General features: G+C 37.5%; 1 protein-coding gene across 5 annotated transcripts in view; it reads left to right on the top strand.

Moving 5' to 3' along the window:
• Positions 1 to 16,457, top strand: part of TRAPPC9 (trafficking protein particle complex subunit 9) — a 479,897-nt gene that overhangs the window by 11,738 nt on the left and 451,702 nt on the right. For 4 of the 5 annotated variants that reach the window (XM_068672714.1, XM_068672715.1, XM_068672717.1 and 1 more), the window contains exons 5-9: positions 1,983 to 2,009; positions 3,417 to 3,538; positions 5,732 to 5,857; positions 11,097 to 11,313; positions 13,864 to 14,007. In XM_068672714.1, the coding sequence (XP_068528815.1) occupies positions 1,983 to 2,009; positions 3,417 to 3,538; positions 5,732 to 5,857; positions 11,097 to 11,313; positions 13,864 to 14,007 (636 nt within the window). The remainder of the gene's footprint in view (positions 1 to 1,982; positions 2,010 to 3,416; positions 3,539 to 5,731; positions 5,858 to 11,096; positions 11,314 to 13,863; positions 14,008 to 16,457) is intronic. The other variant, XM_068672718.1, reaches the window with a different exon arrangement.

The following is a 16,457-nucleotide window of genomic DNA, read 5'->3' as shown; positions in this document are numbered from 1 at the left end:
TGTACATGTGTATTTACGGGCTTCCACAGTGCTGAAACAAACAGAAATTAGGTTTACGTGCTGGGTTAAGTATTTCTGTGTGCAGTGAGATCAAAATCAAGTCCTTCTTTAAATAAATAATAATAACAAACCAAACTCCACCCATTTTTATTCATCTGTAAATCACAATATAGTAAACATTTGCTTTGTATTACCTTTAATACATACTGTGTGTGTTGACACCAGATGATCTAGATAATAAAATTACCTTATTTAAGGAGAAAACACGAGCTTTGCAGGAAATATTTAGTGGTTAAAATCTGTCTGTTTGGTCCCAAGACTTTTAAGTTTATTTTTATTGCCTGCTAGGGTAAAATTTCCTGCAGTTACTAGTCTTTCTCCACTTTTTAACAAATATTTAACATTATATACTGCAGTCTGTTACTGAAGTAGGTAACAAATAAGTCACAGCTATGAGAATGATTCAATAAAATACGTTTGGGTGTATTACTGCTGCTTTTGTGTAAGATGTTTTATAGCTCATAGTCCTTCTGTCACTTCACATAAACAGATTTTTCAAAGGACTATGAAGCAAATGTTAGCGTCAAGAAAAACTGATTACAGACTTTTGGTTATCCCTTGCAGATGGAAGTGTTACCTCGTGGCCCACTAGATATTGTTCTCTAACACCAGTTATGATCTTTTAACATTTTTGAGATCTGAAATGCTAACCTCTGTCTAGCCAAACAGCTGTTGCTGTGATGCTTTTTTTCCTCTACGGTTCTCCGAAAGTTTCTTTTCACTACCTTTTATTGGACCCCACGCTGCCTTTCATTTCAAATCTCTGCAAGCCCCCCCTTGGCTTATAATCTACTATATTTTAATTAACTTTTGGGGACAATATTTAACATGGAGAACTACTTCCAGTGTACCTCAGTCCAGATGCAGAAGGGCTTCCCAAATTCTAGGCAAATCAAGAAATGGCATGCGTGGAATTGGGTGTTCAACTTGTGCTGAGTTTTGAGGGATGTAGATCCGATAGGTACCTGGATTACTTCCCAATGTGCCTGCCTGGAATCGCTCCTCTTCTTGTGCCCGTAGTTCAGCCTGGCCACAGCAGGATTCCTTGGTACCATCTTCTTGCTCAGACCTGGTCAAGAGAAGCATCTTTGTCTTGAATCTTGTGGGATTTCCACCATTCTTTGCCTAGAATGCCAAATACTGGCTGGAGCACCTGGAATGTAAAAGTCAATTTTACACTGGGAGTAGATTTTTACACCTAGAATGTAAAAGCAGATTTTGAATCTCTATTTCACCCTGAGACTGAGCAAACGAATTGAAGGGAGGTCCTTCCTCTCACTAAGTGTTGTTTTGAACTGCTTAACCCTCCGTCTTAATTTTACTGCTGAGCTTAATCAGCAAGGTGTTATCTATCTGATAGTCCTCCTTCCGTGCTGTAGTCTTGTCTGCTGTTTTATGAGAACAGCCTGGCTTGGTGGCTTTTCTGCCTTTACTCAGTTATTCAGAAAATGTGATGGAGTGAAATTAATGGCAATCAAAAAGGGATATGTTGGGTACAGTTCTTTGAAAATGTTATCCCAGAGTATTTTGTGAACTAAAGGAGCTCATACGGAGAGGTTTAAGCACTGCAGGACCTGAAATTAAAATACCAGAGGATTGTGACAGGAACTTGCCAACTAAAACAAGAATGGAGAAAAAGCATTTGCCTTTAAATTGTACTGTGAAAATTCTTAAATTCTTTACATGCTTCAGAATTAATTGCAAATTTACAGGATTTTTTACCTTGTTTTTTTACAAAATGATATTTAACGTATTGTGACTACTTGAAGTGTAATTGGTAGTCCTTCAAAACAGGAACGATGATTCTGATACACTTTATAATTTTGTTCAAGCCTGATGATCATTATAAAACATTGTAAGAGCTTATTCTGTTGGCTTTCTTGAAGGCTGAAAAAAAAATCAATTTTTGTTCCTCCTTTTAGGGGCACAAGAAGTTCTCATTGATCCAGGTACATTATTTTCATGCATGTTTCCGAAGTATTTTCTTTTTATTACTTGCATTTGTTTTGTATCTGTATATGTAGTGGCTGCCACTTGCCAAAACCAGTCCTGATCCTCCTGCTTCAGGTTTTGGCTCAAAATCTTGAGGAAGCAAAGAGACTGTGAAGGGTAACCAGTACAAAATAAATGGTGTAATTCTGTGATTGTGTCCCTGGAAAGTCTGATCAAGAGTGTTCCTTCCCATAAGTAGTGAGGTTTTTAAAAATTTTTAATGGTCTGAATGGTTACATTTAGCCTTATACTGTCGTGGTACTCCTTCAATCATCACAAAGATTTTTGCAGTTAGCTTCCATAAAACACCGTAAAGCTTTAATTGCAGGTGTTTGTGGTCTGATTCTTTTAAGGTTGATAGACATAGAAAAAATTTCTTTAGCGTTTGAGGATATAAATAACATATCTGAATATACAGAGTGAGTAGAAAGTATCTTTCACAATTTTTAACTGTCCATTAAAAGTTAGGTCCAGCTCTGAACCATGAAGATTCCTTTGCCGTCCTAGTAAAGAAGCCTCTTGGAGAAATAAATTACTGTCTAAATTTAGGCATGTAATCGTACAGATTAAATAACACGTAAGGAGATACAGCGCCTTTCTAAACCTTTGATGGATGTTTTCAATTTTATTGTTAACTCTGCAATAAAATTGAATTCTAGAAATAAAATTTCCAGGTGCTTATTAATACCCCAGATTTCCTTGGTTTCTATTTTAGATTCTTATCCCTTGTAGACATGAAGATTCTCTCTGTCTCTTTCCTTCTTTCTTATATGAGAAAAGCAATTTTGTACTATTTTACTTGAGCCTCAGGTAGTTTTCTGTTTTAACGTGGAAGGCTCAGATTGGGTGGCCTTTAGTTATGCTGCTGTAACAGTTGTTTTTCTGGAATTGGACATAGGGAAGAGAAGCATTTGTCTTAAATGATTGGAGGAGGAGATCACTGTTCTAATCATCAGTTTATAGAAGAACTTGCACATTTTTTGTGTGCGTGCTTTAGAAATAAAATTTGTAAGTAAAACAAAGAAAAACTCAGATTAAATTTGCATATCCAGATGTGGCTATAATCGAATTTTAGCAGCCTAATATCTTATTCATAGCCTAAATACTCAGATACTTAAAACCTTAAAAGATTGAGTAATTTGGTTATTTCCCATGTGCTGATTGGTGATTGAATCCATTTTTTTGTTTTCCCTCTAACATGACATAGTAAAACAGAGCTAGCGTTTTTTAGGTAGGGCAGGTATTCTTTGTGTATGCCTTGGTCAAACCTACAACATATCCTAGTGTTGTCGTCGCTGTTTTTCTTAAATATTTACTACTTGCTAGGAGTCCTTCTGCTCATTTCTTACCCTGTCCTGTTCTAGGCGCGCTGACTTCAAATGGTATAAATGCAGATACCAGTGCTGAAATCGGACGTGCCAAGAATTGCCTGAGCCCTGAAGACATCATAGATAAATACAAAGAAGCCATCTCTTACTATGGCAAGGTAATTCTACCTAGCTTTAAAATTTCACTGAAATTCCTGTATTTAATGAGTGCTGTGGTTTTTGGTTTGAGAGTATCTTCTAAAGCATTACAATTTTTACAAATTGCATTACACCTGCAATAGCAAGGCACTGAGTGAAATATTCACTGTGCCTGCTTGTACCTGGAGGTTTTGGATTAATTGTCCTAAATATTTAAAGCACTCTCAAGCAGAAGTATTGAATGTTGGGGAGGTTTGTTAACTATTAGGTATGTTTATAGTTTTTATTACATACCTCAGCAACTTTATGGATGCTTTTATGCATTGTGGGAGCTGAATGCGAGCTTATTTACTGTGCCTGCTGGAATGATCTCTGGGGAATTCCGGAGTTTATGAAGGGGTTGCTGATGATGGATATGATTTTACAGGACTGTTAAGGGAAGCTTGTATTTAATGCGTGTGGTCATGAGGAAAGGACAAAGGAAAGGCCACAAGAAGGACAAACACTCATTTATGAGGATTTAGAAAATTAAATAGTTCTCAGCTCTACAGGAACTTTATTGGGGGATTTTTTGTGCAAATGTTCAGAGCTTAAGGTAGTAAGGTAGCTTAATATTTGCATTGGTCGTATAGTATAGAGGAAAAAATTTGATTTCATACTGTGATAAGAGTAGCTCAATATCCTCATCAACACTAAAGCTGAGTTTAATTGCGTTATGATGTAGTTATATACGCTTTAATCACTTCTTCATTTCAGTTAGTCTTTGATTTTTAGAAGTATGTTTAAAGATGAGATGTCATTCCCACACTTGCATTGAAGGGAGACTCCAAATGAGACAAGATAAATCATGTCCATGAGTTAATTGATGAGCAGAAGCAAGAGAATGTGGTAGTTTGGGGGGCAGTTTCACCAATACAGCAGTAATCCTCAAGTATGTATTCAGCTTTTTATGTTACCTTAAGTTGCTCATCTAGCAAGGATATGATTTCTTTAAATTTTGGACTTCGTTTTGGGGAGGTTATTTATATTTTGATTATAATCATATCTGGTATGCTCTCAGCAAGTAATAATAAGCTTCACTTGCAAATAACAAAGAACTTTGCCTTGGGACTGAACTGTGGCTGTTCAAGACAAGTTTATTTAGCTGTTGTCTAAGCCCTACAGGCAGAACAGCTCTCAGCTGTAATGCTGAGGAAGCAGTACTTTCTACACATTTTTTGATGTCATCACTAAGCATAAAAAACTTTCACATCAGCTTCTCAAATGGATTCGATCTCCCACACTTCGCTTTTGCTGATGTCTCGAGCACTTAAGGAAGGAAGATGGATCTGTGCTTCTCTGGAGCTATTTCTGTGTTTCATTCAGGGCTTTATTTCCCCCCATTAAGCTCCAAACATACAAGACTTTAAGTTAAGCAGGAGATTCAAGCGTCCAATATCAGCACTGTTTGGGGAAATAACGAGATCAGATTGTTTGTCTGGAAGATTGCCTGTGATGCCTGAGCTCAAATGGATCAATGCACCTCTGTGTTGTTTTTGGCCTTTCTTAGGCAAGCTGCGTAATGAAAATAAAACATTAATTTACAGAAAACGGTATCAGCTAGATATTAGAAGACTTGGAACGGTTTGTAATTCACCTGTGATCAATGATACTGCTTTAACTAAAGAGAAAATCGATGGAGTAAAAACTACAGTTCTGTTAGTACAGCTTCTTCTGCTATATAATACATTTTGTGATCAGTAGAATAGACAAAATAAATCCCCCATTTACCTTGATAGAACAGTTTTAGGTGGTGAAGAGTAATTGTAAAACTGACCTGCCTATTACCAGCCTTGAGCTTATAGAGGTATTATCCTGTGCAGGTCGAATCTATTACTTTCTTGTAGACACGCACCGTGTGTATGAGGTTACCTAAATTGATGCCCATATTCCCAACTTTCCTCCTCATCTGCACCCAAAGACTTGAAGCTCTGCGGTGTCTGAAAATAATAAAACAGAGGGAAAAGGATGAAGACTGTTGCTTTGCATAATTACATTTCAGATGGCACCTTAATTTTCACTTGGGCACGTGTTGATAATTTAAGTGTAGTCACTAGCATTAGGGAATTGCTGGGGTTTGGAAGCTGTGACAGCTGATTTACGTGCTGGGGAGAAATACTTATCAAATCTAACAGGTGCCATACTTAATATTATTTAAATTTTCTCTCTCCAAGTACAAGAATGCTGGTGTGATTGAACTGGAAGCCTGCGTGAAGGCAGTGAGAGTCCTCGCGATACAGAAGAGGAGCATGGAAGCCTCTGAGTTCCTTCAGAATGCAGTTTATATCAATCTTCGTCAGGTATGTGCACAACATCCCATGACTCTCCTGTTCCTGTTGGAGAGGTTACACTCAGATGTTAAAATTACGGAGATTTAGGAGACTCCAGTTTCATTTCTGTATCAGAGATATGGAAACCATCTACTACTTGCTTCTCAGTAGGACTTCTGATGGTTTTCATATCTCTGAGACTGCTTTAAGAAGGTATTTACAACTCATTTAAAAATAGGAGGACTTAGGTTGAGATAAGAGACTCTAGCAGTTATTTTCTCTCCTGAAGACAAAATGTGCCATTCTTATTCTCTTGAGTTGTTGTGCTAGGGAAAAATAGCTGCTTAAGGCAGATCTCCTGCCTTGGATTTCTTTATTTGATTGTATCTTGTTTAATGAAACTAGGAATGGTCTTTCACAGAGTGAGCTTAGAGTATAACTGTATTGTTACTTGGTTGAGTTTTTGTTGTGCAGTGCTGTGTCTGGGTAATGCCAAGTCAGAAAGGAATTCAGAGGGAAAAAAAAAAAGTATTTGGAACTGTGAGAAAAGTGGGGAGCATGGGGAGGAGAAAATTAGGCGTAGACCTTTTCACTTCAGGGAAGACTTGAAAATGTTAATTTGTAATTACAGTATTTTTAATTGTTTCTGTACTTTAGTATTCTGTTATGTGTGCTTATAGTGAAGCTTGTTAGCACTTGATGATGCTCAATTAGGAAGTTTTCGAAGTGGGGAATAAATCCTATAGTCATATAGCTGCAAAACTGGCTCTAAACACAATTCCTGCAGAGATTATCCAGAGCCTCTCTAGTCTGAAATGAAGATGGTGAGTTCTGGTGAGCTCACTCTCATACTGGGAAGCTGATGCTCAGTACTACAACAGAACAAGATATTATCAGTGTCTCATGCTTGGTGTCACCAGTTACGCAAAAAAACCCCAAGGAAACCAAACCAAACTGGTGTGGTGGAAACAATTCATAAAAAAATTATTATATTTCTTACCATTTTTCCTCTTTTGCTCATTGTGTCTTGGTAAAACCAGCAGTTGAAATCCACACCACTGAGCTAAATCCCAGATTGGGACAGCAAAAAAAAGGGGGGTAGAATAATTTCTTCAATGTGCAGATAATCTCTTTTGCTTATTAAATCTGTACAATGTCTCAATTTTTTTCTAACCAAAGAAGAATGAAAATTTAATTGGTTAATGAACTATCATATAAATCATCAATTTTGTCATGGGGTGTCTTAACTGCTGCAGTCTTTGCCTTCCCCTTAATTCTCCAGTGGCTTACGCTGGCAGCTCAGTAGCCTTTCATGCACGCTGTTGTGGCAGGATTTTTGTGAAGCTGCTGTGCCAGTAATTTTCCCTTTTTTCGTTGTTGTGTTGTCATTTGCTTGGCTTGCAAGCTTGGGTATTGCTCTTACGTTGTGTTGATTAAGGGAGCAATTATTATTATGAGAATCATGTGTTCTCCTCCCCCTTCCCACTGATGCTGTAACTTGAAGTTTATATTAGAGGAAAAAAATAGGATTAACTTTACTAACTGGCAAAGTCTATAAGGCATTTAAATAGCTGCTAATAATTACCTTGTAATAAACATGCACGAAGCTCGGCAGCTGCTCAGAATGCAGCCCCTGTCCTGATCAAAGCTCGCACCAGCCAGCTCTGTAGTGTCACAACCAGAAACAACTCAGGGATTGAGCAGGTCCTGATGAGAAGGATGTAGTGAGAAAGCACGGTGAGAAGGCATCGTTGCTTCTGTCACCTGCTGCGTTGGAGAGAACAATCAAAGAAGGGCATCCTGGAGGCCCTGCTGCTTATCTTAGTAGCTAGCTGCTCTCTCCTTCTTTCTGCTTTGTTTTTTCCCTAAAGGAACTTTGAACTTGATGTATGGCAGCTGTTTGACCCCACAGATAAATCTCTGTGCACGTACACACTATAAACATCCCATCTCCCACTGTCTGGGAAACCTTGAAATAAAAATGGAGAATACTGTGTATTTTTGTTGTAGCTCAGTCTGAATTTAGGGAGCTAAGGCAGGGAGTGTTTGCATCATGTGGGAGATGAAGCCAGATGGTGATGGTACTCAGCAGGATACGTTCTGGGAAAGAAACAGGTTAAATTTTGACACTAAGGAGCATGATCATTTTTTTTTTCTTCTCAAGTGGTATTCAGCGATTCTTTTGGAATCATGTTATTAGTTCGGGGTGGCTCTTTCCCACTGTATATTCCTTTCTCCACCATATGCCTGATAATCCCTTGGCCATTTCCTGATGTCAGCTGTCAAATCATGGTGATGCCCCTCTGGAAGCTTTTTATATGACAGATTCTTCAACAACAACACGTCACTGTGATGATACTGGGTTATCCAGTGCTGAGAACTAGCCTTAAACTGCCTTGATTTCAATCAAGGATGCCATAACTCATCATTCATCATACGATCATATCTGCTATTTTGTCATTTTCTCAGGTGGAAACGTTTCTGAAAGCAGTATTAAGAGAAATGTGAGTAACGGGATCTTGCCAGTGTTGGGGGATCCGTTTTCCATATAGGACAGTGTGGCTGGGAATTATATTTCTGCCTTTTCAGGATTTATTGTGCACAGCCTGGAAGCAGATAACAATTGTACTTCTAATTTGGGCTAACTTGAAGGAGGAGTCGTCTTAAGTTAGAGAAGCAAACTGGGGGCTGTGTCTTTCTCTTGCAGGTAGGCAGAACATCAGCACAACTAATGGTAGGCAAAAAAACACCTCAAAATATAAAGCGCGTGCCTCTGATATATCCAGTCTCCTGAATTGTAAAATTCAGGCCTGTCTGGTAAAATAACGTAACTGGTGTTTTCTGATGGTAGGAGAGCTCCAGGGCAATAAGACTTCTCGTTGCATCCAGTTGTGAGGAATGAATTGTAACTGCCAATTACAAAGAAAGTGAGGTTATAGACGCTTCTTTGAATGTAGCAAGGAATAATTAAAAACCCATGTAAAAAGCTTCCCTCTTGAAAGCTTGTCTTAAAACTGGGGTCTTGGCTGCTTGGATAGTGAAGTACAGCCTTCACAGCTGTGGGTGCTAACTTGGTTTGTTACAACAATTAAATGAAAATGAATCAGGTTGAAAAGAAGCTGTGCCTCACGTGTTTGCTATCTCACATCCATGCAGTATCTTTCACAAATCTGTAAGGCCAGGAAAGATGTTGTCTGCTGAACCCTGCTGCAGTCTTCCCCAAATTAATTATTTGTTGTGTCTATGTGGGATTGTTTTCTTCTTTCTTTTAAGCCCCTAGGTGGTAACACTGAACTATTTATGCCCAGGGAAAACGCAGCCTTGCTATCTTTGTTGCCAGGAGGAAACACAATTTCCTGCAACTGCAAGAAATGTTTGAGTAGCTGTATGGACAGCCATTGAGCCACAAGCTAGGGCAGTGTTAAAAACTTACTCAAATAGGACAAAAATAAAACTTGCAGAGCATTTTTTATCTGATAGCTGTTCCAGTTAGTGAATGCTCATGTTCATCTAAAGAGCTATCGTGGCCCTTTCTCTTCCCATCTTAAACTTCAGTTTCCATAGTATGTGAACACAGATTTCATATTTGAGAAATCGTTTTGGTAATTTATTTAAGCTTTTCTAACTGCAATACTTGATCTGCTCATGCCCCTTTCAATTCTGCTGCCATTTTTTGATTTTCTAGCTTTTAAAAAATGACACGAATAGGGAAAAGAAGAAGAAAAAAGTTGGAGCAGCTTCTTCTCAGCTAGAGTAGGTGAACTTAATGTAACACCTCACGTTCTTTCCAGATGCTAGCTTTTCAGGATTCTTCAGCTTTAAAATTGATCTGTGCCATACTTTTGTGCCTTGTTTTCCTTCCAGCTGCATTTATTGATGTTTTTCAGCTTGGTGCAGTTGCCTTTTCACAACTGCAGTTACAGGTCTGTTACGTGGCTGGGCTTTGTTTCTGCATTGTGCATTAGCTTGTGTTGTCAGGTCTGATGGAAATATCAATTTCAGCTTCAAAAACTGTGCAAAACTGCCCCAAAGCATTTGCTAGTCTGTCTATGTCTCTTAATCTTTTGAGCTATCAGATAAGGTCATGGTGCATCCTGAAAACTCCAGGTCTCTTTGGGCCTTTTTTGGTTCTATCCCTGTGCCTAAAATTAGTAGTGACTTGTGAAAACAGATCAAGTTTTTGTAATTCTGTCAGGATTTACAGGACTAAAAACATTTTGATATTTCATAACGCTTAATGATTTTTGCAAAATTTACTAGTGTGGCTGGTATCTTTTGACTTTGTAAGTCTTGAAGTATCTGAATTTAAACAGAATTCACAGATTGATGCTTTGAATTTTGCAGTAAGAGTGGCAGAAATAGCGTTTTTTGTCCATTAGTGCTATTTTTGTATGAACTTTGTACATTCCTGTAAAGCTGCTAACCTATTTTCAGGAATAATTCTTAGTAATGGGAAATATTTTGTAATGCTTTTGGTTGTGCGTGTTGGATGTTGTGCACTAGATGTCAGCATGGATCCACTTTCAGGACTCATTAATGCTTGTTGCTGGGACATAGACATGAAGTAGCTGATAACTTTGAGACTCTTGCAGAAGTTTCTTCTTTTGCATAGAAGAAATAGTGCACGCTAGGGTGGAAAGAATGATTACCTGGGACTTGTGCCAGTATATTTAGGAACCACAGTGTGTGGTGGTAGCTCCTTACCAAGTTTGTATGAACTTTAGGCTTAATGACACTTAACCTTTCACTAAATTCTACCTCGCTAGTTGACAGTCTGCATATGTATGGTATCATGCACTGCATATTTTGTGGTTTACAAGATGAGAGACTCATAAAAATCGAGGCATTAAGCTTCTTTGCTTTCATAGCCTGAGATTTCAAGATCAGCTATCAGGTAGGTTTTCTCTTAAACTGGTGAAGACACTTCACTTGTTAAATCAATTGAGTTTGGTTGTGGTGTATCCCTAAAATACAGAGCTGGTTAGGTACGTTTAACTGCTTTGACTACTTATTTGTTAGTACAAATGACAAGTTGATAAAGAAATGCATCTTCACTGTTCTTGGTAGCAGTTGAACTTGAAGCAAGTGTAGATTTTCCTGGCAGTAGAAGCTGCCAGGACTGGCTATGTGCGAACTCGCTGGCCTTCTGGGCTGTTGGAGTTGCCTGCTACATTTCCCCCTGCCTCTTTTTTTTTTTTTCTGTTACTCAAATATGCTTTTTTTATTATTATTAAAACCAATTATTTCCTATTTTCCCTTTAAATTTCAGCTTTCAGAAGAAGAAAAAATCCAGCGTTACAGCATTCTTTCCGAGCTGTACGAGCGTATTGGTTTTCACCGCAAATCCGCTTTTTTCAAGCGTATAGCAGCGATGCAGTGCGCTGCTCCCAGCATCCCAGAGCCTGGCTGGAGGGCGTGCTACAAACTGCTTTTGGAAACTCTCCCTGGCTATAGCTTATCCTTGGATCCTAAGGATTTCAGCAAAGGTAAGTGTCGCTGGGAAAGTGTGTGTTTGCTAATTAGGTCACTCAGTTGGCTTTCTGTAACTAATTTCCTTGAGATATTTCAAATAAAACTCAAATCCTTTACGTATCTGTCACTAATTGTGACAAATAAAGCAGTTCTTTAAAGCAGCACCTTCACTTTTTGCTGCTGCTCCTTCCAGTAGTTCTGAAGTTCTGAGTGCCACTGCTGAACGTCTTGCTGAATTCATCTGCCTGCAGCAAATGCATTTTATTAGTGAGAGCTTCCCTTCCACTGTTTCAAAAATGTCTCGTGATGATACATTTCTCAGTACAGAACAGGTCATGTTTTATGTCTGAGTATTTTTCAATTAGCTGCCTCTGACTTGTGTCTCAGAAATTGTATTCCTCTTGGTATTTGTTGGCTTTTATTTGAAGAATGAAAGATTATTTTACGTCTTTATATATAGACACATATACATTATATACAGGTATAATTACAAGCATGTACGTACTTTATATTATATATATATTTATATATTATATATAATATCTGTATCAATTATATATATTATATCTGTATCAATGTCACATTCTTCCACAAGTTAAATTGGTGTGACATTATCTGTAAGACTAGCTCTTGGTTAAGACATTTAAGCAATTTTTAGATGCTATATATTTTTAAAGTTGCTGTTTTTTTTGCATTTATTTAAAAAACAAACACCACCCAAACCAGCCTATAACAAGTGACTATTCTTGTTGCTGTTAAGTACTGTGTTCTTCAAGTTTTTTTTTTTACTGTCTGCTGCCCTTCTTTAGGTAAGCTATATTTGAACATTTCTTAATTTGGCACCAGTGTTATCTAAAGCTGTATATAAAGTAATCATTTTTAAAAATGTCTTCATTTTAAAATACTGTTCCACATTTTCCCTGTAAAAGAAGAGACAGATAATGTGCTGCTTGGGAACTTGGGAGTCTTGAGTAAACTTTCCTGGGTTGCCCAAAATCTCAAATTCTTTTTGTGTAGTGTTTATGAGCATTCACTAAATGATGTCGCTGCGGGAGTGGAGCAGCAAACAGGGGGCTGAACATCGATGGAAAAGACAGTGAGGTTCCCTAGTAATAAGACTCTGAACTGGTTTAAATGAGAATAAACTGCAGCTAAGATTCTTTTCCCTTTTGTGAGAATACGTTGACTATCTTCTGTTGGGATTCCAGTTTGAAGACTGGTGTGGGTTTGTTTTGGGAGGAGAATTTGCAGAAATTTTGAAAGGACTGTCTATTAAGGAAAAAAAAAAAAGGTGATTGGTGTTTATCTTTCATTTTTACCTTACCTTTATGTTGCACTGAAGTGCTTTGTCAGGTTTTACCCCTAAAAATTGTCAGATCTTACCCTGGCTATTGCAGAGACATGGAAGGATCATTGTAAATTGTAAGCAGTGCTTGGTAAGAATGGCATTTCACGTGTGAGAAATAACCTCAAGTTGATATAAAAAAACCAAACAAAAACTCCTTAAGATTTAGTTCAAGGAATTGTTTCTAGAAAAGTTAGCCAACTGCTGAAGGGTAGTCCTAGAAAGAAGACTGTTTAGAAGTTTATGAAGTATTGCACATCTTAGAATGTGTGTTACTTAACGATTACTGCTTTTGCTTGCTACTGATTGTAGAACCACAGAAGGATTTGGGTTGGAAGGGATCTTAAAACTCACCTAGCTCCAACCCCCTGCCATGGGCAGGGACACCTCCCACCAGCCCAGCTTGTCCAAAGCCTCATCCAGCCTGGCCTTGAGCACCTCCAGGGATGGGGCATCCCCAGCTTCTCTGGGCAGCCTGTGCCAGTGCCTCACCACCCTCTAAGTGATGAATTTCTTCCAAATATCCAATCTAAATCTCCCTTTTTTAGTTTAAAACCGTAACTCCTTGAATGACCTAAAAGCAGGTTAAGTTTCATTAAAAAAAAAAAAAGTGTACTGAATATTACATTTTCAAAAGAAAGCCTACATTATGATGCACTGCTTATTGTTCTCATAGAAACCTGGCAAATTTGAAATAATTTGTAGTCTGAAACTTAGTTTTTAAGACTAATAATAGTCAGGAGATGTGCCTCGTGTCCTGTAGTCTAGGGCTTTTTTTATCTGACTTTTAAAGGTGAGGAAAGTATTGGGAGAAATTTTTTTGCTTGATCCTTGGAGAGATTTAGGAAGCACTGAATTTAGATGAAAGTGAAGTTTCTGTCTTAAATCTTGAATGAATTTCTTGTTCGGAGAAGTTAAAAATTGTATATCGCATTATATTTTCTTTATGAGAAGTGTTAACTTCATTTTCTCAGTTCTAATGATAAATTTAGTCAATAGGCAAGCATATGAAATAAAAATTGCCTCACGTTCAAATATACAACAAACCCAAAGCCCCTATTTTTCCTACTGTTTTGAGTCCAAGCTTTGGGTTCTGTAATTATTGGTTCTGTTGGTTGATTTAAATTTAAGTATCATTAAATTGCTGCTTAGAATATACGGAAAAACAAATCTGATTGTTTTTTGATGACTTCTAGCTTAAAAATTGTTTATTTTTTAGGAACTCACCGAGGCTGGGCTGCAGTACAGATGCGTTTGCTTCATGAACTCGTGTATGCCTCCAGGAGAATGGGCAATCCTGCGCTGTCAGTCAGGCATCTGTCCTTCCTTCTGCAGACCATGCTGGATTTTCTTTCTGACCAAGGTATGATTTTAAAAAAGAGGAGAGTTACCTGCATTTTCTTCAGTCCTACAGTCAAACAATGTGACTTTGTTTTGAAGTATGTTTAATTTGAGAAGTAGAGGAGAGGACAGAAGTTAGAGTTCTGTCTGATGGCAATCAATCAAGCATACAGTGTTATTAATTTTAAATATTGCGGTGTCCTGACCTTGATACGTAGTAGCTAAAAGAAAATTTTCTTAAATGTTTTCCCTCTGCTGATTGACTGCCTCAAGCCTAATGCTCAATTTCCTCTGTAAATATTTGGTGTATGATTGGAGGGCTTAATTTGGGATGTGTGGATGTGGTGCTAGGGACCTAATTTAGTGATGGGGCTTGGGAGGTCAGCTTGTTGGTTAGACTTTGATGGTCTCTGAAGGTCTTTTCCAACCGAGAAGATTCTCTGCTAAAGAAGCCCTTGAAGGAAGTAGGCACAGTCCTTGTCCCTGTGTTCATGGCAATGAATTTGTAGCAGCTGAGCAAGATGGAATTGAATTCAGCAGTTGTTTTTCCTCCTTTCTTCTTAAGTAATGGGTAAATGTCTCCCTTTAGTGACTCCTGTAACCAAAAATTTTGTTGGCAGGCTTCAGCTCTTTGCCTACTCACGAATTCCTTTGTTCATTTAGTGGCTCAAATCAGTAATGGAGAAAGGAGAGGAACAGAGAGAAGCTGGTGGAATAAATTATCTGCCTCTCTGTAGGTCATATTTGCTGTTGAAAAGGCCTTTGGGTTTTCCTGGGCTCTTACATGAAGCTTCATTGATTTATGTATGGGAAGCTTCACTGAAGAAAAGGCTTTGAGCAGTTCCACAGATGTCCACATGTTGTTGCGAATCCCAAATCCTAAAAAGTTCCTAAAAAAAACATTTGTTTTGTATTTCCCACGAGGTTTTGAATCTCATGAATGTTCTGTGTTTCAGTTTCCTCTATATGGAAAAAAAAAAAGCTGAAATTCAAGTCTTTCTGGTCTTCAAACACTGCATGTCTGAGTAAAGCTTCATAAGACCTCTGTTAACTCTGATGTTTAGCGTCTTTGAAAAATTAAAACTCAGCGTTTTCCAAAACGTTTGAAATGTAGCTGAATCTTTTTAGCCATTTCTGCTGAAGGGGTCCAAAATAGAGCTGGCTATTGTTTGAAATCTTTTGCTGATAGTGTGGTGCTTAGACATGGTGAGCATTCCAAACTAGAGTGCCGGGGAATACCAGAACTGTACTTCTGGATTATAATTTTTTTTGTTAATTCTTCTGAGACTGTTCTTGTGTGTTATTGTGCAGGGGTTCATTTAGCATAGAAAATTATTGTGTATTTATAGTGTTTTTTTTTTGTCCATTATTATCAGGAAAAATAAACCAAAGAACCTCCTTGAGCCATGGATTGTAGTAAAGGACTAAAGCAAGATGCTTTGGATGCATAAAATTTTGCTACTTACTGCTTATTTAAAGTCTGTGAATGTTTTCTATTATATCATGAACTTCTTACAAAGTGTTATAACTATTTAGAACTTCACACTTTTTAAGGTATAACTAGTATTCTTCTCTGATAATCATGACTGAAACTTCAAGGTTTTCTTTACCAAATAAAGGCTTCGTTATGAAATTGAAATAACGCAGTAGCCCCAGAGAATACTAAGATTTTAGTATTATTCTCTATGGAAAGTTGCCACATTAGAAGTTAAGAGGTAGAGGAAAATTCACTCTTTTGAAAACGAATTTTTTACCCAGAACTATTTTTTTCTTAAATAAAACACACTTCCTATTTTTAAAGCTTTTAATTGAGGATACATGTTAAATCCTATGCTTATATTTAAAATTCAGAATTTGCAGGCCATCATCTTTAAAACTAAAACCAATGGAAGTGAGAACTCTAAACTGGATGGAAGTTACCAGGCAAAATTTTGGTACTGGGACATAATGTAAGCCTTTTATGTCAGAGGATTTGCTTCTTGTAGACACAGAAAAGGAATATTGGCTCATTCTATCTTCTTAATCTACTTCCGTTCATTTACTGCTTCAGCTGAAGTTGAGAAACTGGGATTTCAGCAGACAGAAGAATTTGATTTCTTTCCGCTTCAAGTCGAATTTAAGAGGATGAGATTTTGTATTAGTAATGAAAAATCTCATTAGGAGCTCTTGCTTCTATTCACAGAACACAAATGCATTGTCTAATAGTCTGTTTAAAACAAAGCTTTCTTGTATTTGAATTAATTAAATGTCACTGATAATTATTTTAAGAACACAATTTCTGTGTATATTTACTGGAATACAATTTCCAAGCATGCAAATCCAAGTAACAGTATCATCAGATAAATGGGAGTTATCGGAGTCTGATTTAAAATTAAGCTATTTAGTTACATAAATCTGTAAAATGCAGTCTTCTGTTTAGCAAAAAGAGGTACCAAACTCTGCTGTAAAGCTCTGTGATATCCGACCATTATG

The sequence above is a fragment of the Anas acuta genome, chromosome 2, assembly GCF_963932015.1.
Source record: "Anas acuta chromosome 2, bAnaAcu1.1, whole genome shotgun sequence".
NCBI lineage: Eukaryota > Metazoa > Chordata > Aves > Anseriformes > Anatidae > Anas > Anas acuta.
The sequence above is the reverse complement of the archived record's forward strand: the minus strand, read 5'-3'. Positions and strand labels throughout refer to the sequence as shown.